Source organism: Bidens hawaiensis, unplaced genomic scaffold, assembly GCF_021521415.1.
Source record: "Bidens hawaiensis isolate Kalapana, Puna unplaced genomic scaffold, B.hawaiensis_p1.1 tig00034437_1, whole genome shotgun sequence".
Taxonomy (NCBI): domain Eukaryota; kingdom Viridiplantae; phylum Streptophyta; class Magnoliopsida; order Asterales; family Asteraceae; genus Bidens; species Bidens hawaiensis.
In genome coordinates this window covers 94406-119953 of record NW_027505321.1, presented here as the reverse complement: position 1 = coordinate 119953, position 25548 = coordinate 94406, and the positions used below count along the sequence as shown (strand labels likewise).

The window sequence follows — 25548 nt, the reverse complement described above, 5'->3', positions numbered from 1 at the left end:
TTTAGAACAAACTACTCGTATTGGATATGTTTACGGAATAACTACTCATATTGGGAATGTATAAGGAAGAACTACTCGTAATGACTATTTGAGCTTTCAAACTAACCGGCCCAGTTAATTTCTTGTAAAACAAACTGGTTCGATGAATTTGGTCAACAAAACAACTCGTTATAGTTAGTTTAGTAAACTACGCGTGTCTCGGGAAGTTGCAATCTATTAGTCATGACTAAACCATTTATGCAGTACTCATGGGTGTTAATTATGAGGCATGCAACTTCTTTAGTCATGACGACTAGATGGTTAGTGAACGTACTCGTCACGGTTAGTTTGTGGCCACGTGGCATGTTTTAATTGGCCATGCAAACTACTCGTGTACTAAAATAATCTACTCGTCACGACTAGTTTATAATACCTGTTTTTGGAATTCTTTAAAAATCATACCTAAAACTTGAAATTTGTTTTAATAAATACCTATTTTAGGAATTTTTCTTATATAATATCATCGTAACATTATTTATTATTGCCATACATATAGATAGTACATATTGGCCAAAGTGAAGTTGGTCATTAGGATTTTAGGTATACATATGAGACCTAACAGAGCCGAGCGAATTAAGTGGAGTAATTTTGATTTCTTGTAATAGCTTGGCTGGTCATGGCCGTATTTGTTTTATTTGCTTGTTCTAATGTATTGCTAGTCCGTTTTGGTTTAATAAGATTCTGTCTTTCAAAAAAATGGTACAATATGTGGTGGGTTATTGTACAATAATGTCTTATCGTGCATTACGTACGTGACCTTCCAGAGCGTTGGATTAAAAAACACGCGGTGACAGTTTCGTAAACAACCCAAACTAGTTCATGATCAAATTCATCGATTACAAATCCATTCTGATCCAGATTCTGAACTCATCGCTCTATCTCATCCAATTTCTAAACCATAATCAGAGCTTAAAGTATGATATGTCTAAAGTTAAAAACCAATTCAAATCAAAATGAAACGTTGTTGAACATCATGAATCTTCAAAATTGATCAAAAAATGATGATTTAATCAATCAAATTGATGTGTATAAGGATTTAATGAATCTATAAACTCAGAATAATTTAATTAAGATATTTATTTTAGTTTTTAGTTTTTATACTTTTTAATAATTTAAAATTGAATACCGAACAAAGCAAAATTAGAATAAAACGTAAGTGCATGCAGAATTTGAAATTTGTGATTGCAGGGAAAGTTTGATTGATTTTGAATATAAAACATTAAGTTATATTTACTAGAATGACCCAACTTAAAAATAATATTTAAAAAAAGACAATTATGCCTTGATTTAGTTTTGGTATTCTTTTTAAATGAGTATTATTTGATGGATTTTAAGTGTAATTATGATACGTTTATAAAATAATTATGGTTTGATGTAATAACGATATCAAAATCAACTTTATGCTATATTTTTTTAATTCATATTTTTGGAACTGTTTCGTTGGAAAACATATCAAAGTTTGAAAGAAAATTACGAAGGAAGAGAATGTGGGGGACATGATTAGAACATCTGTTAATTAGCTTTTATTTTAAATTGAATATACTTCCTTGTTATAATTCATGATTCAAAAATTTATGTATTTTATGTAATATATGTATATTGTGTGTGTAATTTGTGTGTTTTATGTAAAAGGAATATTTACATACCTTTTGTAATATATGTAATTGGTAATTTATGCAATTTTGTGTAGTTCGTGGTTGGGTAATTAATGTAATTTGAGTAATTTGTGTTATTAATGTAGATGTAATTTGTGTAATTTACGTCATTTGTGTAGTAATTTGGGTAACATGTGTATTTGTGGTAATTTTTCCAATCTTTGTAATTTTTGTAATTTGCGTAATTTGGGTAATTTATTTAGTTTAGTAAGTTATGTTTACATGTATGTAGAGAGCGAAAAGGAAAAAATGGTTCTCGTAGAATCTTTTAAAACGGTTTGAAAAAGAAAAAGAAGCGCTAATGAAATAACTTTTAGGCATTTTTTTTTGTTTAAGATATTTAAATATATGTTGGAATGTTTTTTTTATAAATATTTTGTTTTTATTATTTGAAAATTTCGTCAAAATATAAATAAAAATAGAATTAATAAAATGATGATGCTAATTCTTTTGTCTTTTCTTGTAGCTATTTTTACCTTTATATTCTTCTCTATATAATACTATATTTTCTCTTTTATTTCTAAATATTTTATTATGATTTATCACAACCACAAAAAACAAATAAATGTGTTGTTATTATCGGTTCTTAAAGTTCTTAAAACTTACTTGGGTTATTTTATACAAATATAATATAAAACACAATAAGTTATATCATTATTTTTTACTAGCCAATGCCCAATGGGCTGGGGGGTTGTGGGGGTAACCCCTAACCGGGCCTGGCCCAATATGGTTAGGGTTTGATGATGGTAGCCATAGAGTTCCTATATAAGGGGTCTTCATCTTTCATTTAAAGGGATCCCTTTTTGAACACTTGGCCTCCACATATATTTTTGTGTCTGTAAACAAGAGGAAACTCTTAGCAGTATCTCCAGTCCTCCCATATTTCCATGGCAGATCTCGAGCAACCGGAGAAAAAGACGAAGTCGTGGTTCGTTCATCTCGAAGACCGAGGAACATCGATATAGATCAGGTCAGATCCATTTCATGTTTCTACAACGACGTAACTCGATCCTAGCCATGTACATAATTCATGGTCTCCAAACCCTACTACAACAGCACGTTGATCAAATTGTGCATATGCGAGTAAACACTAACGTTCTTGGCCATGAAGTTGCCAATGCCGAACTAGCCGTTCAAGGTGAAGGAGTAGTGAATGAAGATGCTTTTGCCGCTCAAGACGAAGTAGGCAATATCGGAGTACCAAACGTGGTTGTGGGCATTGAAAATGGAGTTCAAAACCAACATGCGATTGGAGGTATCATCGTCATGCTAGACGCGAACGGAGTTCTCAATCCGTTGAATCATCACGTGGTGAACGCAAACAAAGCCGCCAACAGTGGCGGACCCAGGATTTTTTGTCAATGGGGTCCCAATTTTTTCGGTTTACAAAATTTTTCGGGTCGGTCGTTATTCGGGTCGGGTCGAGGCGAGGAACATAATAAAACACAGAACTATGGTGTCATTGGAAACGAGTAAGTAGAAAGAATCTAAATTACAAACTAGATGAAACATACACTTTTAATTCATACCCGAAAAACATGAACGTAATCTATATATATGGTCTTACATAATTGACCAAAACATGAAAAAATAACTCTAACACAAATAAATGATTAATTATAATATACATACACAAGGTAAATAATAAAAGAATATGCAAAATCCATGTTAACATTATATATGTTGCATGGTGATAATGACCATATGAGAGAAACTAACAAAAAGCACAAATACCCTAACTGAATAACTAAGACTAGGATATTAAAAAAACAACAAAAGAGGAGTATGATGGGGCTTGAACCTACAACCTCTCACAAGTAAAACAAGGGACTTTCCACTGTACCAGTTCAATGTTAATAGTATGGGTTCCAAGTATTAATTTTTATGGGGTCCTTACAAAATTTAATATACCGTCTCTAAGTAATTTTTAAAAAACATCGGTGTCCCGGGACCCCGATCGGACCTATGTGGGTCCGCCCCTGGCCGCCAACCACGTCCAACAAGCCGAAGCCCATGAACCAGCCAACCAAGCCCAAGCCCAAGAAGCCGAAAATATAATGGAGAATGTTATAAAGTTTGTCCAAGGTGAAAATGAAGATAATCTCCCAGCCGATGCAGTCGAAAACGGTAATCAAGCCGAAAATCAAGCGGCCCATCAAGAGGACGCCGATAACAACAACAATTTGAACGGTAATTTGAATGGGGATCAAGAAGCAAATGGACATCTGGAAGAGGACGATGTTCAGAATTTTGACCCTCGTCTTGTTCAAGCAAATGCGGAAAGTGTATTACAAATCAATGCAGGCATCAACGCCCAAATCCTCGCTCAAGCCCTTCCTCCTGCCCAGGCCCATGCCCCGGGATCCGCTGACTCCATGGCGGGTTCGGGGGTTCCATATGAATGAATGATGTCATTTGTTGTGCTGTATCTTGTATTACACGTGTTGAATTGTATAAATCAGTGATCATAGAGAGTAGAGACATTGTTGATTTTAGAAATTTTGGTTGTAATCGTACAGTTTTCAATAAAAATGCAAGTTTGATCTCATTAATCTTCTAATTTGATTTTCATGAGTAAGTTTATATGGTCATTTCCAAGTTTTTTTCTGTATCATATAATAATCCCAACATTATGAGAATTTGAAGGAATTTTTTGTTATTTTTAGTACTTATTTTTAGTGCTTTCTGGTTTTTTTTCTTGTGATTAATTGTGTTAACATTGCTTTCATTAAGCTGTGATGCTTTGCCGATAAGTTTGGATTTGTTTATGATTTTGAAATGATAAATAGTTCCTGTCGGTTTGAAATGTCTACCCATGGTTTTTTGTGTAGTGACTTCTACTTGTTGATGACAAGTTGTTAAATTTCTGTACTTTGTTGCTCACAGTCTGAAAATTGTATATGCTTTCAGGTTGACTTTTGGTTAACTTATAAGTGATGGTGATTAGGTTATTAATAACTATGCCCATGCAAATCATATAGAACTAATCCGATGTTAACTGTAGTTAGGTTATTATAAGTCATGGTGACTTTTGGTTAACTTATAAGGGATGGCTGCTTGCTGAGTAGATTAATGCTATATGTTATATTGTTTGATTTTGAATATAATTTATTCTTAGCCTTCTTATTGGGATCCGTTTCTGCCTCCTAATCAAGAAGACGAAGCTCTCTATCTCAACTGGATTGACAGATACACAGATCCGGAATATGAGAAGACCTATAGGTTAAAAAGAGAATCAGATGCGTATAGTTTTGGAGTAGTTTTGTTTGAAATCCTATTTGGGAGGTCAGCCATTGACCCAATTTACTATAAGGAAAGTGACAAAGGGTTGGCCTATGTGGCAAGGCGATGGTATTACTCGGGAACACTAGAGGATATGATAGATCCTATACTATAGGAAGAAATCAGGAAAAACAATATTTCTCCAAATAGAAAGCCCGATAAGGATTCTTTGCACACATTTTTTGAAATCGCTCATAAGTGTGTGGTAGAAACTCAAGATCAACGTTCAACAATGAAAGTCGTTGCCAGAGAACTTAAGAAAGCATTATTGCTTCAAGTAAGTCACCTTTTGATATTAGATTAAATTAATAAAGCACAAACTAATTTTCATATGTATAAGTCCTAAAACCATTTTAACCATTGATGAAGTTCTTAAAGCTTAATTTTTGTTGATCATTTTTTCAGGCTTATAATGAACATTGTTGGGACTTAAAGTAAGACATCTAGGGTCTATTTAAAACTTTTGGAAAACATAGTAGACTGCGTGCGTAATGAATAAGTGACATTTATCATGCATACTTAAATCATATTGTTCATTGTGCTTGAAGTATATGATATCACTAAGTTATCATCACTTCACCATCATTTTGGAGTTTTTTTTTAACCAATTTTCATTACCATTTTGTTCACCAACCAAGCCGCCTCATCACTATTCTTTTTTCACCAATTTGTAGTCTTTAGTTACTATATTGTATTTTAACAATTTAGTGATTAGGCTATTGCAAGTGGAAAGGGGATTTACATATAGTTTGGAAGAAAAAAGTGCATACGGGAATGACGCCCTTGTCTAAAGCTAAAGCTGTTGTAGCAATGAAGTTGACTGTACGGTTGAGGTCAAAGCTCTCTTGTTATTATATCATTCTTCATGTTTGTGACTTATGCTCGAGTTTAGTATACACGTCTATAACTCCTGGTTTTCATAGATATAATCATAAATTTACATAACCGTCATCTAGAGAGGATAGCTTGTTATCATAAATTTACATAACCATCATCTAGATAGGATAACTTGCTTAGTTAACGCAATATACAACACAACCGTTTAAAACTTAACATAAGAGTAGGAAGTCCAAAATATCATTCTTCTTCCTCGTCCATGTCTTCTTGGTTGCCTCTCTTTGATCCCTTGTTCAATGTGGCCGAATCCATATGCTGTGAAATGCGAGCTAGAAAATCCGGTTTGCTAAAAATTCTATCAAGTTGAGCCTACAAAATAAGATATACGCCATAAGTTAAAAAGTAAACAATTTACCAACATGGGTCGAAAATTACCAAACCCACTCTGATTCACTAACACATCCACTTTGACTCATCTAATACATTTTCCAACACAAACCAAATTACCAACATAAAAATAAAATATTTTTACAAGTGTAAAGAAAGGTTGTTGTGTCTGCTCCTCTTCACGTTGATCAGCGATACTCAACGATGCGGCTATAGAAGGTTTAGGCCCAATACTCTACTATATCCGCGCCGAGGACCCATCACCTTTTCAAATACTCCAACCACATTTGGGATCGGCTCAGTATTTTCTTCAAACTCACATTCGCTATTAGGCTCGGTTAGCTCCTCCAACTCTCTCCTTAATTCATCCTATATTTTACAAAAAGATGATTTAATATAAATATATTTGAAAATATATACTTTAATAAATACTTACATATTGCTGCTCGGCCACCTCACAATCAAAAGTTCCATCATGTCGACAAGGAGCTTTCTTAAACACTTGGAGCTCGTTCATATTCTGTATAATATTAAAACTTAAATCATCACAATAAATAAAAACTTATATAATGTGTGTGTATATATATTATATATAAAGCAGTACATTTTTGTAGCCATAGCTCCTATAGGATGATTCATTCTTGAATAAGTAACAGCTTTCTTCCAATTTTCTTCGCCCATATCCTTGGGTGGTTTACTCTTTGTTAACTCTAGTTCAATCTTTCCGTTCATAGCGTTATAATGATACTTTGCTTTGTTTTTTCGGTCTCTATATCGCTTTGAGACTACATGTTCAACGCCACTGCCAAATTTTTACTCGTACCTTACATCGAGCAGGAGCACGGACAACTACAACATAATTAAAAATTATTGGTCACAGTATATATTTATAATAAATGAATAAAATATAATAAATATATAAATTATAATAGCACTTACGGTCCTCCTCATGAACACCTCGCCCAAAACCGCCTGGAGGTGGCAAATCCTCGGCACCATCACCGCCATGTCTCGAGGCATGACATCCACCATGATCTGAAAAGTTATAAGATGTACAATACAAAAATATAATATGATTCAAGTTATCTATTGCAACAAACTATTCTTTTAATCAGACTCTCCCTTGGCTCAGGCTCGGGATCAACTAAATTATAAACGAGCCGAGTCAGTTTATAATTAGATTGTTTCTATTATTAGATTGTTTTTACTATAGTAATTAACACATTAGTTATTTATAGTTTTCTTTTCGAATGGCTATCAGCGTTTTGCTGGGAAACTCACTCCGCCCATTTTGATCTGTACTAACAAATGGCCCATTTCAAGCAGCAAAGTTTAAAAAACTTTTGTTTACATTTATTCTGGTTAACCATGAAATCATAACTCATAATTATTATCATCATAATTTTATATACACAAACTGAGCCACGAGCCGAACCAACCATGGCTAATTGTGTTAAAGAAAACTCATAAACTACAAACTGAGTCATGAGCCGATCCATGGCTAATTGTGTTCATAAAACTCATAATCTAAAACATCTTGTATAAACTAATTGTGTTCATAAAACTCATAATCTACAAACCGAGTCATGAGCCGATCCATGTCACGAGCCAAACCGACCATGTCTCGAGTTCAGCTCATTTAGACCAATATTATTTTATTTACGGCACACCGACCATGGTAGATATTATGTAGGATGAAGCCCTGCCTGTTAGATTCATCTCAGATCGATGGCCAGAATAAGTCTTGGCACGTATCTGGATGTGTCACCGCTATTGCTCACTTTTCTTGTACAAAACGTATGGAGCAACTCAAATAATATTCCATAGCTAATATGTTTTTTTTCTTGAATTGTTTCATAGCTAATATGTTGGCATATTATTATTATTGTTGTTATTTATTTATTTTTTGCACTTTGGCTTCGTTGGATTGTTGTAAGCAATCCCTCTCTATGCACTCTCGGAATAGAATTCTAGATTTGTGATATTAACCTCTTACCCGGTCTTAGAGAATATGCATCATATTTTGAGCTACAAGAAGAATGGATAAGGGTAATTTAAAGTTTAAATTTCTACAATTTCATGAAGAAACGTTTTGCTGGAGGTGGGAAAGCGGGTGGGTTAGATAAAGATCTGGGCCAAATTGGGTTTGGGCAAAATGGGTAACTTTACTGTGTTAAATATGATTACCAAAAGTTTTTATTATTTCAATAATTATCCGTTTTCTGAATAAAATGATTTAGGAGGTTTCATCCATTCATAAATAAAGTTAAATTAGCTCCTTTACAAGCAAACCTGTCGAGATTTCTTTCTCTTGTAGTAACAGTGTTCTTTTGTGCGATGCTTAACTAAAGAGATTTGTTTGATGTTTAGGTGAAGAAGATCAATAAAATGAACCTTGCTGAATGCATTGGAAAAGAGAGTGGAGTGAAGGTTATTATACATAACTTATTACCACCTTAATGTGTTGTCAGTTATCACTTGGTTGCAAACTTACAATTTGGTTGTTATACTTCAAAATTTGTTACTAAGGGGGTGTTTGTTTTTTCTTCAAACATCTTCAAGGGAGCTAATGTCTGCACGCGCGCAGACATTACCCTTGAAGACTGTTTGTTTTTTTTTCTTAAAACAGATCTTAAGTTATCTTCTTTCATCTTAAAAGAAAAGCAAAGAAATCTTGCTTAAAACATCTTCGCAAAAAAATCATACTCTTATCCCTTTGAAGCCACCCTCTCATCCACTCCTCCCACCACCGTTCGCCACCACCACCCACCGTACGCCACCACCACCATCCCCCACTGCCACCGTCCACCACCATCCACCGCCACTACCCACCGTCCGCCGCCACTACCAGCATCCATCACCACTACCCATCGTCCGCCACCACCACCACCACCACCATGCATCACAGCCACCACCAATCACCACCGTCCACCACCCACCACAACCGTTCATCACCACCACCACCCACTGTCGGACGCCATCACCGTCAACTACCACCGTCCACCACCCACCAAAACCGTCCATTACCACCACCCACTGTCCACCACCACCATCCATCGCCACTACCCACCGTCCGCCGCCACAATTTTATTATTATATTTTCTATGTAACTTGAATAAATGACTTCTATCTTGTGAGATAAGTTTGACAGTTATGCAGACAGTATCAGCTTATAAAAACAAACAGTCTTATATTTTCAGCTTGCAGATCTTCAGACCACATCTTCAGTTGCAGACATGAAAACAGATGAAATCAGCTTGCAGACAGTTTATGTCTGCAAAAACAAACAGCACCTAAATCACTATACTTTTTCAAATTGATTATTTTGGGTAATTTTACTAGAATATCTAAAATGACAAAATTATGAATGAAGTGAAAATAGGTTACTTACTTTTTCAGTTTGTCCGGTAAGAGTTTAGAATGGTCCTATTTATATATACAAATTGTTTTATTTGTGTTATTATGCAACAATGCATGGCATGAAGCATCAGGGTCGCAAAGCATGAAATTTCTTATGAATGGATGTTTGTTGTTTGTTACTACTGATGGATCTACAATGTTCATATTATTTTGTGTTTTGTGTGTTTGACTTTAAAAGTCAAAGCAGTACAATTGTCATTTTATTTTGTAGTTTGTGTGTTTGACTTTAAAAAGTCAAAGTAGTACAATGGTCATTTTTATTTGTAGTTGGTCTGTTTTGCCTTGGTAAAGTATCAATGGCCATTTTATTTTGCCCTTTGGGAAATATGAGATCTGAGATACTTACGTTGCACATATGAGTATAAGAAGTAAAATTAAACATATTATTTGGGAAATTTGGGAGTTTTTGCCTTTAATATATAATCTCCTTCCACAACAAAGATGCTTGATCATGGCTAACCCAAAGAACACAAACCATAAGAAGCCTAGAACAAAAGCACCAGCTCCTGTAAATCCTACAGATTGCAAACAATGTCTTAACAAGTTTCAATTAAAAAAACTCAAACCTAAAATATCCCTTTACTGTTGATCACAATTCACAAAGAAAGCTTACAAGCAATGTCTTAACAACTTTCAATTAAAAAACTCAAACCTAAAATATCTCTATACTGTTGATCACAATTCACAAAGAAAGCTTACAAGCAATGTCTTAACAAGTTTCAATTAAAAAACTCAAACCTAAAATATCCCTAGACTGTTGATCACAATTCACAAAGAAAGCTTGCCATCCAATAACGTTTGTTAGTAATGTCAAACCTGCCTAGATAATGCCTGAACCGGGTAAGAATATCGGGTCTCTTTGTTCTTGACCCTAACAACATGAGTGCACCAGATGGCTCATTGGCTGGACCAGCCCTTTAGCTAATCAATGAGCTCAAGATATGTATACCACTTTTTAGTTAAGTTCACTTCTTATTGTGAGATTGGTTGATTTAGTGGGCCTATCAATGGGTCAAATGGTTCAGTTTTAAACACGTCATTTTTAGTTATGTGCTAAAGGTTGAGATGAGTTGGCATTCGTTTTATTAAGTTGAGATAACTAACAATCTAAATTATCGAATCATTAATATTTGGTTGTTATATCTCCTTTCATACCAAAACATCACTTTCAACAAATCATGTTTTTTTTGTTTAAAATATAATTTTTTTAAAGAAATCTATATTTATGTTATTATGAAATTAAACTGACGGGTATAAAACTAGTTTAACTAATTCAACCTATTATTTTATAAATACAATAAAACAAAAATGCCGATTAACTAGCACAGCTCCGACTGTTATTGTTGTTTGAATCGAACAGTTATTATTATTCTTCAACTCTCCATATAAAGATGCAACATGTTCTACAGGCCTGTTTCATCTTTAGAAATGTTAGATTTATCAAATTTCATTCAAGAAAAGGATCGCAAGCTAATAGGACTTTTAAATCATGCAACTTATCCCTTTAAGAATTTTAGAGTCTTTGAAACGGGCCCGTTGTGGGTCGGCTCACGTGGTGATTCGTTGGTATCAATAACCGGATCATATCAATGCTGAATTTGTTGTGGTAAGGGCTTGTATTTTGTGTTTTATCTTGTGTGGACATCTACAAAGAGGTCGCAAAATTTTTATTTTTTTATTTTTTTTTATGTGTGGAATCTATTCTCTTGGAGATCCACAGGCAACTATTTCACTAACGCGTTTAGGGAACATCGTCCTGCAATAGAAATATAAAAAACAAAGTACCAAAAGCTAAAATCATGGACCCCTAATATTGGAAAATATGTTACACAAAAAACCCCTAACTGAAGACAAGAGTAATCAATACATTCCAAGCAAGAAGACGAAGATAGCAATGGATGATAAAAAATTAGTTTGGTAGCATACTGGTACCGACCCCAATTTTCAGAAAACCAAATGCTCTTCGTAACGGTGCTATAGGCAAAAATTTGGTAGATACCAGTACCCAATCATCAAACAAGCTTACCGAATCGATACTAATGGAACATGTTTCGGTACCGGTACCATTTGCTCATCCCTAATGGCTAACAGCCTAACAGTGAATAATTTGAAACCAAACATGGAACGAAGGAATATCACCTGAAGAAGAAAATTTTTATGAAAGCATTCCTGCATTGTGCTTTCTCCTAAGATAGGTTTAGGTCAAATATAGAAATTTATATCTAGTAAACTTTGAAAAAAAGAAGTTAAACAAATTTACATGAAATATTATTTGTTAAGTATAATTCAAATAGCATTTATCGAGCCGGGGGTCTCACCGGAAGCAGCCTCTCTATTCCTACGGGGTAGAGGTAAGGCTGCCTACATCTTACCCTCCTCAGACCCTACCATAGCTTTGCTATTGGTGGGATATACTGAGTACGACGACGACGACGACGATGATGATGATGGTTAATAGCATTTAAAAGAATATATGTAGCCCTAGTTACTTAACAAACATAAAAATAAAAAATAAAAGATACAAAATAAATTATAGTTTCATTTGCATTCCCTCATTCAATTATTTCTTGGATCACCCATGATAAACCGGTGATCATACAAGTTAAACCCATGATCACCAAATCTAAAGGGCTCGTAATAAACGACTCCCAATGGAAACAAACTTGTAGGCCCCTCGTTCTACAAACCTATGGGCGTCATCATCCATGATATAATCTGGGTCTAGGGCATTTTTCTTGAAAGCAATTGCTTCTTTTAGTACAAGAATAGCAAAAGTGATCTCAAGCTCATTGCTGTTCCAAACTTCCTTAATCTCTCCATATGTCATGAAAGAGTAACGAATAAACTTTGCAAGTCGGGCCATGATGATTTCACGACGGTCCTCAATTTTAGGGTACCGAGACCAGGCCCATTTGAGGACAAACAAGTAAACAGCGTATTCAGATGTGACCTGGAGATCGTCACTAGCTATAAGTGCCTCCACAGCATCAAGTGGCAAGCTAAGAATCTCATCTTCAAACCTGGCATTATTAAAAAAGTTTAGATTATTCACTAATAATCAAACGTTTGTTGTGAACCCAGTAACCGGGGAGAAATATTTTGCACTTCACTCTTTCAATAAGGTCCTATTTATATAAGAAACTATGAAAAAACTAAACAATTTGCAACACTAGACAACATGCTGCAGAGCTTTCTTGACAAGCCAAGTGGTCAACACTCTATTATATTGTATACTAACATTATGAGGAAACTTATTTACTTGGTAATGTCTTTGTAATGGACAGCATATGACTGCTTTGCGGCAATGATTAGTGGTTGCAGGGCTTCAGCCATTAAAAGATTGGGAGGGAAATCAAGAAAAATGAGTGCAAATTCGGGGGTGGTGATCAGTAGATTTCTTATTAACCGGCTGCAGTGTCTCATGCATGAAGAAACATCAAATTTGTCAGCCGCCATTAGTACATCAAGCATAGCATTAGCACTTGTAACTCGCAAATTGTTGCTGTACATAAACTTCAATAGTTCCATGAGGCCAGCTTCCTCTGTTCAAAAACCGGATGTGAAACGCTTAAACTTACAAAATACAAACAACTGTAATATTGGAACAAGAAACTACTAGAAACGGAATACAGACGACTAGAAACCAGAGGCATTGATTTGCAAGGTTGCATGACGTTGTTCTGACTCTCTCATCCCGTTCGAAAAGAGCTGCATGAAGAAACAACGAGAAACTGAAAAAATTACGAAATAATAGTTAGAATCTAGGAGAAATCACCTTGTAGAAAAATGGACTTCTTGCAGCTAATATTGGAGAGCTAATATGTAACGTTTTAACTCTTACTGCAATTCGATCAAATAAAGTAGAGTCAAAATTTAAACATACATCAAATGCAAACCAAAAAATAAGAGATAACGGTAGGTAGTATTAAACATGTAAACCCGAAGACAACCAGTTTTGTTAACAGGGTTAGACACGACAACCAAGAACCTAGTTATTTGTGTATTTCAACTCATGTAAAAAAATGTCACCCTAGTTACTTTCGTGTATTTCAAGACATAGCTCATGATTTTAATGTTTTTTCATGAAAAAAAAACTAAGGTTTTGCTAGAATAAGTTTTTATTTTAAATCATTGATGAAAATCAAAAAAATAAGGGATACCTGATGGGAACTGTGTAGACTCGGAAAATATATAGATGCGAAGAACACCATCGGAGAAATTACTATTATTGAACGCAAAACTGAAGTCACCATGGTCGCAGCCAACTTCAAGAGAATCCATGACCACCGTCCTAGGATCGAACACATCAAAATTCAATTCACACATCAAAGAACCCAAAGAGATAGTTAAGAAACAATTAAGGACATGTGATGCTATATAGATAGATAGATAGATAGATAGATATAGAGAGAAAGAGAGGAGGGTTCAAATAAAAATAAATAATTTCTTACGAATCGTAAGAAGGGCGTAAAATTTGAAGTTAAGAAACTATTTGAGCATATCTAGGAAACTATGTAGACTAAATCCAAGATCCTAGGAAACTATTTGGTATTTTGAAAACTACTAATCACAACCACTAGATACTAAATCCAAGGGCCTAGATCTATTCTTACTCTTCCTTGAAAGCTATCTCTTTTTATTTTAATCCACCCTTATAAAGAGAAAACTTAAAAAACTCCTAAAAAATTATTTTTAACTTTAAAAAAAAAAAGAATTTTAAATTTCTTTTTTTCCATTATTCTTATATGTTGTTATTGGTTCCAAAAAAAAACTTGTCGGCAACCTCGTTGGTGTAGTACACATATGTAATAGTGTGCATTGCATATATGCAAAAGTGTTGTATTGCATAGAATACAACACTATTACACAGATTTGATACAACACTATTGTATACATACAATATAAGACTAATACGCACATCGAATACACATTAGTGCGTATGTGTAATACAACATTAACGCACATGTGCACTATATCAACTTTTATTTTATTATTATTTTTGCATATAATACAACACTACTACACATATACAATATATAAATATTGAATATATGCAATTAAACACTATTTAACTTAAAAATACATAGTAATGCACATGTGTAATACAAGGGTATCGTACAGTAATACGTATGTACATTACAGCGGGTTTTTTTTTGTTTTTTTTATTTTTTCGAGTAAAGGGTAAGAAAATATAAGAATAATGTCAAAAGCAGAAATTTAAAAATATTTTTTATTTTTAATTAAAAATAATTATTTAGGAGTTTTTAAGTTTTCTCTCTAAAGATGGTTATGTACCGACTTTTTGATGTTTCGGGTTCTATAGGGTACCAATATAGGTCGTTCGGTACTGTTATTTCATGAATTTTTGCCTTTGGCACCGAATCGATATTTTCAATACCGGTACCAAGATTTTGAAAAAATTGGGATTGAGACTTTCTGTACTGAGCTTATCCCTAGATCCACATATGATTTCAAGTTTTTCTTCTTTTTTTTTTTGCTAATTTTATTACTCCTACTAAGAGAGGTAGACTCGAATGTTTGGGGTTGGAAGCTTATGGAGATGTTCAATGTAGTTGGACATCACTTTGGGCATTGAAGATTTTGCCTTTATGTGAAGGGGATGCTGATAAGGGCTAGTAAGAGAATGGGGCAGATTATGGCGAAGAGAAGGTTAGAGAGAGATTTTTGTTTTTATTTTTTAATATTTCTTTTAATTATTTATATATGTGATTGTATCATATGCATTAAGAAGTTGTACATAAGTTTAGAAAGACTTAAAAGCTCTTTAGTTACAAAAATATTTAACAGAGTTAGTGAATTGAATTGAATTGAATTGAATTGAACTGACAAAAAAATAAAACCATAAGAATGAAAATGAAGAAAATAACTTTTGAATGAAAATGACAAAAATAACCTGTTGCTACAACGATGTAGCTAACAACAAGAATATGGGTCGTCCAAGAGTATATCCGAACCACTATACCTGCTATCAACAACGAAAACACAACCGGTTAGTCTCACCATAGGAGGGGGTCTCCTATAATCAACCTCCGACGTGAGAATCAGTGATATGATATGATTATAAGTAGGGCTGTCACTTTTACCTGAAACCCAACCCGAAAAAACCCGTACCCGAACCCGAACTAAACCGACTCGAAAAACCCAAACCCGAGAAAAGGCTAACCCGAACCCTAACCGAAGTAATTCGGGTTGGTTCTCGGGTTTGGTTTATAAGTTTCGGGTCAACCCGAATAAACTTTTAATCTTGAAATTAAATATATTTTTAGGTATAATAGGCTTAGTCTTAGCCACTAAATTTACCAGAATCCGAGTCTAATCTACTGTTGTCATTCCAACTATTATGGATCGATTGTTTATTGCTAATTATGTTTTCCGTTTATTACTAATAGCAACTGTAATCGAATAACCAAATCAAATCAAATTGAAGACGGTTATGGTTCGAGTTAGTTACTTAATTTTACTTTTTTTTTGAATTGTTTTATGACTTTATCAAGTAATGTTTGTTTATTATTTGATTATTTGCGTTATGGGCAAAGAAGAATATGTTGTTTTAATTTTAGCATTTAAGTTTTTTAATTTTTTTTGTTTTTCATTTCATTTTCATGATACTCGAAAGCCGATTAACCCAAAAAAACCCGAACCCGAATTACCTGAACCCGAAAAACCCGTGAGAGATTTGGGTTGGGTTTCGGGTTAAGATTTAAAACTTTGAAACCCAAAGAACCCGACCCGAAAAACCCGAAACCCGAAAAACGGACCCGAAGAACATCCCTAATTATAAGGTTGTAGGAGTATGAAGAGAGAGTTAAGAGAAGATGGAGTAAAGATATAATGAGAATACCTTCGGTGAAGTGTTCCTTATATAGGCAGTCGGAAGCTTCTCTAGGGGAAACTGAAGCCTCTTAAGAGAAAAATGTCAACTTTCCTTTCAACTTATGCAGGCTGGGTGTATGTCATTTTCATATAAGCTTTGCTCAGCTTTTATTTGTTTTCTTGTTACTTTTACTTTATGACAGGCATCAGCTTTTGTCAGCCATGACTTTATCTGACATTACTGTAGCAGGAGTTTCCTGGTCAATCTAAAAACCTTGCTGGGCAAGTGTCAAGCTTCCCGTCTGAAAGCTTATGCTTATTGCTTTCTTGTTCACAAACTTTCCTTGCTTATAAGCTTGTATTTATTGTTCCTTTATTCTTAAGCTTCTTTAACTTATAGATCGGTAGGATACCCACTTCATCATAACCTAATCACAAAAACATTTTCTCTTACTGCTATAATTTTGACTTTTGAGGGACAACTTTTGCAAGTCTGACATAAAAAAAAAAAAAATCACCACTAGATGATATTAAAAACAAATCTTTTAAGGAGGTTGTTGTCCACGTGTCAGCTTGACAGTGACACAGTTGTTGTTCTTCTTCTTCTTTAGTTCTCTCGAGAACAGAGACGAACAGCAACATTGTTTCTATTCAATCTCTAAAGAGAGAACAATTATTCTATTTCTATTTCTAGAGAGAATCAGTGAGTAGATGGTGTGTGAATAATAATTTGCGTAAGAAGAAGAAGAAGAAGAAGAAGAAGAAGAAGAAGAAGAAGAAATATTATAATTGTATTGGGATCGATGAGAAAATCGTTCAAGGATTCCCTTAAAATTCTTGAAGCTGATCTTCAACACGCGAATACCCTGTAAGAACCCCTTTCATGTTTTTTCCTTCAATTTCATCATCTATTCACGATTCTAGGGTTTCTTTTTTCCTATAAATTGTGTATTTTGACTTTACTGGTTCCTTCTATTAGCGATAAAGGTATCTTTTTTCTTTTTTTTGGGGGGTATTTAATTCAATCTGATTTCTGAATTCTTAATTTAATACCCTCAATTTTGAATTTCTAAGGTGTTTTTTTCATAAATTTAGATTATTTTCTTTTAACTTATATTGATTAGCATAGATCCTATGTTGTCTAATTTGTGGATACTCGGACTATACCATAGACTCAGGATATAGGGGGGGCCGAAAGTCACGGACCCTGTTTCGGGGGAGATGTCCCGTGGAAGCTTCGCCCATGAACATGGTGAAAAACCTAAAAAACTATAGTCTATAGTCATTATTGAGTAGATTCAAACACACATTTATGTTATGCGTTATGTTATTGTGAAAGAGTGAGGTTGACAGCAAGAGCATGAGCTCTTGAATCCTGTTAGTGTAGTATGTATAGATATACACTTTGGACTTTTGTGGTGTAATCAAGATTGAAGATGATCTTTTTGTAAGACTTTTATGATGATTATGTTGTGATTGTTATGCATGTTTGATGTAGGGCATCTGATTTTCCAAGGGAGTATGACGGTGCGTGTGTGCAGATGAGGATGTCATATAGCCCGGCTGCACAGTTTTTTCTTTTCTTTGTTCAGTGGTCTGATTACCATCTCGCGGGTGCTCTTGGACTCCTGAGGATTCTCATTTTTCAGGTGAAAAAGTCAAACTTGTTCGAGTAATATTGTTTCTACGATTTGGTATTTATTGATAAAGTTTCTGACTTGCACTTGTTACAGGTTTATGAAGATGGCACCACCACCATGTCTACACACGAAAGGAAGGCAAGCATAAGAGAATTCTATGGTAAGATCCAAAGGCCCAAACAGTTTGACTTTTCTGCATAAGTCAAACATCAATTCTTGATTCAAGTGTTGCCTTATTTCATTGTTCTAAATTATGCTATGTGGAACTAAGCACACACACATAAAGTCATTCAAATATTAGGCCTGTAAACGAACGAACACAAATGGAGCATATCGTTCGCTTAACTTTAACAAACAAATGATCAAGCACAAACAATTAAACGGGTTCATGTGCGTAAGCGAATGGATATAGTTGACATGGATGGACTAATATAAAAGAACATAACTGAGCAAACACAAATTATAAGTTAACGTGAATATCAATCTGTTGGGTGACCCAACTTGGGTCTTAAAAAATAATAAAACTAGACTAAATTGTAACAGGTGATATTTCAGTTTAGTGAAAGTAGATTAAATTGTAAGGGACCTAACAAATTACATGAATACGTAAACGAACAAACTTAAACAAGCATAAACGAACGGACGTTCACGAATATAAATGAATGAACGAGGCATGTGTTCATGTTCGTTCGTTTAATTAAATGAATAAAATGTTCCGTTCATGTTCGTTCGCTTGTTAAATAAACGAACAAGCTTAAAACAAACATAAGCGAACGGACGTTCACGAATATAAATGAACGAACAAGACATGTGTTCATGTTCGTTCGCTTAATTAAATGAACAAAATGTTCCGTTCATGTTCTGTCGCTTATTAAATAAACGAACATGAACAAGCCTCCCACTGAACTCTTCACTGAGCGTTCGGTTCGTTTACAGCCTACAAAATATAATTATCATCAGATAATGTTTACACATGAGTCAAGAATATGATGCTATATATCAAATGACTTGTTGAGAATAGTCAATTAATCCACTAATATTTTGTTGAAAGGCCTAGTTGGCTGTAAGAGGGGATCATCGGATCCATTATATATATCGTTTTTGTTATTGTTTCAAGGGGATTAATATTTAGGATGATGTAACGAATAGGCATCATATATCCATCTTTAATGCAACTTCAAAGTGGTGTGACTGATTCGGAAGAAAGAAAACAAAAGAAAGTATGCATGGAAAGATATAGAAAACGAGAAGATGGAGATTTTAATCATCGTTCTGCTATTGATATTGAACGCGAAGAAGAATGTGGTATTTGCATGGAGATGAATAGCAAACTCGTTTTACCTGAGTGTAACCACGCCATGTGCTCAAGTTGCTATAATGACTGGTATGACCGTCTATCTTTTATCGGCAATTGAAGTTTCTTCTTTGTAATATGCTTAAATTTTACATTCTTGTAGTGTTTCAGTGTTTCACCATCTGACTTTAACCTTTTAAAGAGCTAGTTTGTAGTAGCCTTGCTTATCTTCTTAATTGCTTTTGCAGTTGTCACATGTCCACAAGTGTTCCTCACAACTCCTATGAACTCGTTTAACCAGTATGAATTGCTCGTATTCACTTCCAAATTCAGTAATCACTCTTATGGAGGATGATTGACTTTTAAGCAGGCATGATCTATATTCTCATGTGGGAACATGTCCTTCCTCTTCTGTCTCCCAATCGGAGAAACATTCATTACATTTGCATGCCCACTGGTTTGGTTTTGATTAGAAAGCCGAGCTGACAGATTTAATCAACAACTTAATTTAACTCTTGGAGAATCTCCACATCACCAAATTCAATTCTTGGTTACATTTCAAACCAACCTTCTGGTGATGTAAATGTGATAATTGTTTCTCTGATTGGTAGCAAGAAGATGAGGGATGTCTTCCCACATGTGAATGAAGAAGGTTTTCCTTAACATTAATCATCTTCCATATGAAGGATTACGGAGTTTGGAGATAAATCCCAGCAATCCATATTGGCTTAACGAATCAAGAGGGACTGTAAAGAGTGCTTCTGGACCTGTGGCAATTGCCAAAAACAATATATTAAGATGAGCAGGATTACTTAGCTGTTATAAGCATAAAGATTTCATGTTTTTCTCACAAATAACACTTTATGACAGGCGTACAAGATCCCTCTCATGCCCGTTTTGTCGGGTCAGCCTAAAGAGAGTTGACTCGAGTGAGCTGTGGGTGTATGTTGACTACAAAGAAGCAATTGACATGGCCACAATAACAAGAGAGAATCTGAAACGATTATTCATGTACATAGACAAGCTGCCTCTGGTTATTATTCCTGATTCACATTTTGACACATGACTCGCATTTGATGTGACTGTATTATATAATTAACCCCTGCATTCGCGCTAATTTACCCCGTTGGTCAAATGAAGAGAACCTGAGATTCTTTTGGGTTTGTTTAGAAATCAAATGGTTTGTCGTTTAGATAAACCCAGCCCGAGCTTGAAGTTTGTTCAGATAGTTTATTTGCAAGATTAAGTGGTGATGTTGATGGTTGTGGTAATTGTATGTAGTAAATATATATGTATATGCTGGAATACTAAAGTGTTATCTCATTTGTTGGCCCTGGAGATTATGAACTTGAATCCTACTCTTGCCAATCCAATAGTAATTGTATATGATGGTTTGGTTTGGTTTGGTTTGGTTTGGTTTGGAATCATATTAAGAATTCATAAAAACTATATTTTGGCATACATTCCTTGTGGAGTAGTGGCCTGTGGGCATATGTTAAAGTTTAACATATGATTAAAAAGCTCGAGGCTCGCTCGAATAAAACTAGCTATAAAAAGTTGATTTGAAACATCCTGAGCTGATTTGGATCATTTTTGTAACCGAGCCAAAATCAACCCAGGCTCAGCTCGAGTCATGGCTTGGCTCGTTGGCTCGATCTTAAGCTCGTTTAACTTCAAAATCGAGCTAGAGTCTAGCTAATTTGCCACATTTAATTTCGAGCCCGAGCTTAAAACCACCCTGACTCGACTCGTCGCCAGCCCTATGTTAAACACTAGACTAGATAGTAGAAGCATTAACAACGAAAGATGGGTCTCTTATCTTAAAACTTAACCATGAACCTCCTCTTCTTCTCCAATAAAACCCCAATCATCTTCAAATCTCACCACCGCCAAATGCAAATGCTCTGCAACTTCCTACGCCGAGTCACTCCAACACGAAACCTTAAACATCCTGGAATGGCCATCCATCTGCACTCAAATCTCCGCCTTCACCTCCACCACCATGGGCCTATCTGCCGCCCGAAACGCCCTCCTTCCTATTGGACGGACCCCCCTGGAGAGTCGCAAGCTGCTAGATCAAACATCTGCTGCATTTTGCTCCCTCTGCCGCCGGATTTCTCTGGAATTCAAGATGTTTCGGACCTCGTTCAGTCATCGCTGTCCGGACAGCTGCTTTCGGTTAGGGAGATTTGTGCCACGTTGCGAGCTGCTAGGGTTTTGTTTCAACACTTGCACAAAATCTGTCTGCAATCCGAAAGGTATGCCTGCCGTCAATTTTATTCTATTTTCTGCCAATTTATATAATTAACAGGCCAACTTGAGCTCGATAAGTGAAGCTTAGAGCTTATATTTAGGCTCGAGCTTTTCGCCAGCGGTTTGCCTTGTTTAGTTGGAGAACATTTCTCTAAAGTACGAAATGCACCTCCAGAATTTGATTCTAGTTTGTCATTTTGTCAGCTGTAGGCTCGAGCTCGGCTCGCGTATTTTTTTCTATTTAATTTAGATTAATTCACATATGTATATGTGTGTATATATATATATATATATTCATATATGATTTAATTACTATTAATATATAACTTAATATGTATTATTGAGATACCTTTATTTTAATTTTTATGTATAATTATAATTATTAAATAAATATATATTAAATAAGAACTATATAACTAATAGGTTCATTTAGACTCGCTAGCCGGCTCAAGCTCAATAAGTGAAGCTCAGGCTTGGGGTCGTTTATTAAATAAGCTTATTTTTAGGTTCGAGCTCATTTAAGCTTGGCTCGATTGGAGCTTTTGGCGAGCCGGTCTCGAGTACCTCGCAGGCGGCTTGGCTCCTTTACACTTCTAGTCAATTTACGTTACTCCTAAATAACTGTTTGAATGAATCATTGAATTCAGAGTATAACTAACTATATGCAATAACAGTTTCAGTTCAAGCTTCAGATATTTTCATTGGATATCATCTTGATTGCATTAACACAGGTACTATCCTCTGCTTGAAATTCTTCAGAATTGCAATTTCTTAACGGAGCTGGACCGGAAAATAGATTATTGTATAGATTGTAAGTTCTCGGTTATACTCGATAGAGCAAGTGAGGATTTGGAGATTATTAGGTTAGAAAGGAAGAGTAACATGGATGATCTTGACTCTCCTAAAAGATATATCCACTAAGATTTTTCAAGCTGGTGGTATTGACAAACCGTTGGTGACCAAACGGCGGTCGAGAATGTGTGTTGGTATCAAGGCTTCTCATAAGTCATTGCTCCCAAATGGTGTTGTTTTGAATGTTAGTAGCTCTGGAGCAACATACTTCATGGAACCCAAAGCTGCAGTTGACTTAAACAACATGGAAGTCAAACTTTCAAATGCAGAACGGGCCGCGGAGCAAGCCGTTTTGGGCTTGCTTACATCTGAAATTGCACAATCGGGTTCAGATATTAACTGCTTATTAGACAGGGTTCTAGAAGTTGATCTTGCAATTGCACGAGCTGCTCATGCTCAGTGGATGAGTGCAGTATGTCCAGTTATAAGCTCAAATGGCTTTAAAAATAATGGTTTATCGATAAATATTGAAGGTATTCAGCATCCATTGCTTCTTGAAACCTCTTTGAGAAGTTTATCCGGTCATTTGACATCAAAATCTAACAACTCGATTATGTGGTGCGAGGGAAATGGAGTGACGGGTCAACCTTTGACTTTTCCTGTTCCTATTGACATCAAAGTTGACCATGAAACAAGGGTTGTTGTGATCTCGGGACCTAACACTGGTGGCTAAACTGCTTCCATGAAAACATTAGGAGTTGCATCTATTATGTTGAAGGCTGGCATGTATTTACCTGCTAGAAATCACCCTACACTTCCATGGTTTGATTTGATTCTGGCAGATATTGGTGACAGTCAGGTAATACTCTTACTTTTTAACTTCTTTTATTAAAAATATAAAAACTTTTTAGCATTACAACCTGATAATATTATCCTTTTATTGTAGTCTTTAGAACAAAGCCTCTCAACTTTTAGTGGCCACCTCTTAAGGATTTGCAAGATGTTAGAAGTGACCACAAAACAATCACTCATTCTGATTGATGAAATCGGAAGTGGGACTGACCCGTCAGAAGGCGTGGCACTATCTACCAGCATATTAGAGTATCTTAAAAACAGAGTCAACTTAGCAGTAACAACTACACATTATGCAGATTTATCTCTCTTGAAAGAAAAGGATTCTCAATACGAGAATGCAGCAATGGAGTTTTCTTTAAAGACTTTACAGCCTACTTACAGGATACTTTGGGGAAGCACCGGTGAATCAAATGCATTGAATATTGCTAAATCAATAGGCTTTGATGAAAAGGTTGTTAAACGTGCGGAAACATGGGTTAAAAGGTTGATGCCAAATATGGCTGAGAAGCGCAGAGGATTGCTTTACCAGTCGTTAATGGAAGAAAAGAACCGATTAGAAGTTCAAGCAAACCGAGCCGAACATATATATACAAATGTTATGTATCTTTATAATGAGGTATGACTTGTTTTATGTTAATCTATTAACTTGTTTATATCATGAATCATTAACATATCTGTCTACTGTTTTATATTAATCGGTTATGAAGATTAATGACGAGGCAAATGATCTTTCGAGGCGTGAGGCAGCTTTAAAGGCAAAAGAAGCTCAAAAAACCCGAAAAGAAATACTAACCGTGAAATTACAGTTAGATACAATAGTGAAGGAATATGAAGCTAAAATTACAACTGCTAGTATTGATCAAGTTAATGCACTTCTTAAGGAATCTGAGTCAGCCATTTTGTCAGTCATAGAAGCTCACTGTTATACTGAAGTCTCACCCGCAACACAAGCAGATGGTTCTTCCCTTTCAGTGACACTTGGGGACCAAATCATTGTGAGGGGATTTGGTAATAAGTTAGCCACTATAGTTGAGCCACCTGGCACTGATGGCACTGCGCTTGTTCAATATGGTAAAATTAGGGTTCGAGTGAATGCAAGCAGTATGAGAGCTGTTCAAAGCAGTGACACAATGACACCACCACCAAATTCACAATCACAAATCAAAAAGCAGGTAGTAAGTTGATGATGATGATAATAATAATAATAATAATAATAATAATAATAATAATAATAATAATAATAATATTAATACTCAAATTAGCAAAACAGCTGACAGTTATTTATGTGTTTTTTTAGGGACAGAGGATAAGAAGCCTTAAGAATCTATCAGAGATTAAGAACAGTGAAGAGGTTTTGTATGGACCAGCGGTGCAGACATCGAAAAACACGGTTGATTTACGCGGTATGCGAGTCGAGGAAGCGTCTCACGAACTTAACTTGGCTATTAATACGTCCGGGCCAGGTTCGGTTCTCTTTATTATTCATGGGATGGGTACTGGTGTCGTGAAGGAGTCTGCATTACAAATATTAAAAAAACACCCGCGTGTTCTTAAGTTTGAACAGGAAAGTCCAACTAACTATGGTTGTACAGTTGCTTACATCAAATGAATATACCATATGTACAATTCTTGTTAATATATAATTCTAAAATTGTTACTTTTTTTTAATAAATTTATATGGAAACTCTATAAAAGATAGTACGATACACGATACTATACCCCTTAAACTTTATTCATAGGAAAACGATGAAGCATCCATACTAGTTACTTGACGGGCCTGAAGCCACGTTGGTGGGACTTTGTCGTCTCATATTATTTAGGGTGGCAGGGGCCGAGTGATGAAAGTAGATGGGAGTAAGGACATAGTGCATTGGAAACCCATTATTGGCACAATGACAGGTAGAATCCAAACCCATATCCAGATTGTTATTTGACCCACCAAACCCATCACCCTCACCCCATGTGGACACCTGTGGGACGAGTATGCCAAATGGGAAACCAGGAAACGGGAAAATTGTTTGGAACCCGAAGGAGGTGCCGCCAGTGCCATGGCCACTTCCATAGATTGCCCCGCCACTAGCGCAACCGCAACTGCAACCGCTAGCACTAACTTTAGTATTATCCACTCGTGAGGGGTTGGGTTGAACTGTGGGTTTACTATTCGAGTCACTTGCTTGCAAGTTGGTGGTTTCAGGTTTGCTATGTGTGTCCATCTGGAGGTTATGCAGTCTGGTGGTTTTAGGAAGTGGTTTGACCGCAT

The 25548-nt window shown here is 35.4% G+C and overlaps 1 protein-coding gene and 1 pseudogene across 2 annotated transcripts; both read left to right on the top strand.

Moving 5' to 3' along the window:
• The first annotated feature begins 17245 nt into the window (after positions 1–17245).
• On the top strand, positions 17246–20454 carry LOC143612361 (E3 ubiquitin-protein ligase AIRP2-like). The gene is made up of 5 exons (XM_077086365.1): positions 17246–17322; positions 17953–18103; positions 18188–18254; positions 19244–19478; positions 20259–20454. Exons 1-5 carry the CDS (start codon positions 17258–17260, stop codon positions 20452–20454), a joined length of 714 nt encoding a protein of 237 aa, XP_076942480.1. The 5' UTR covers positions 17246–17257.
• Positions 20455–21344: 890 nt separating this feature from the next.
• Positions 21345–24974, top strand: LOC143612358 (uncharacterized; annotated as a pseudogene). The gene is made up of 5 exons (XR_013149933.1): positions 21345–21646; positions 22373–23292; positions 23380–23904; positions 23996–24460; positions 24586–24974. The product of XR_013149933.1 is annotated as an uncharacterized LOC143612358 (transcript).
• Positions 24975–25548: the final 574 nt, after the last annotated feature.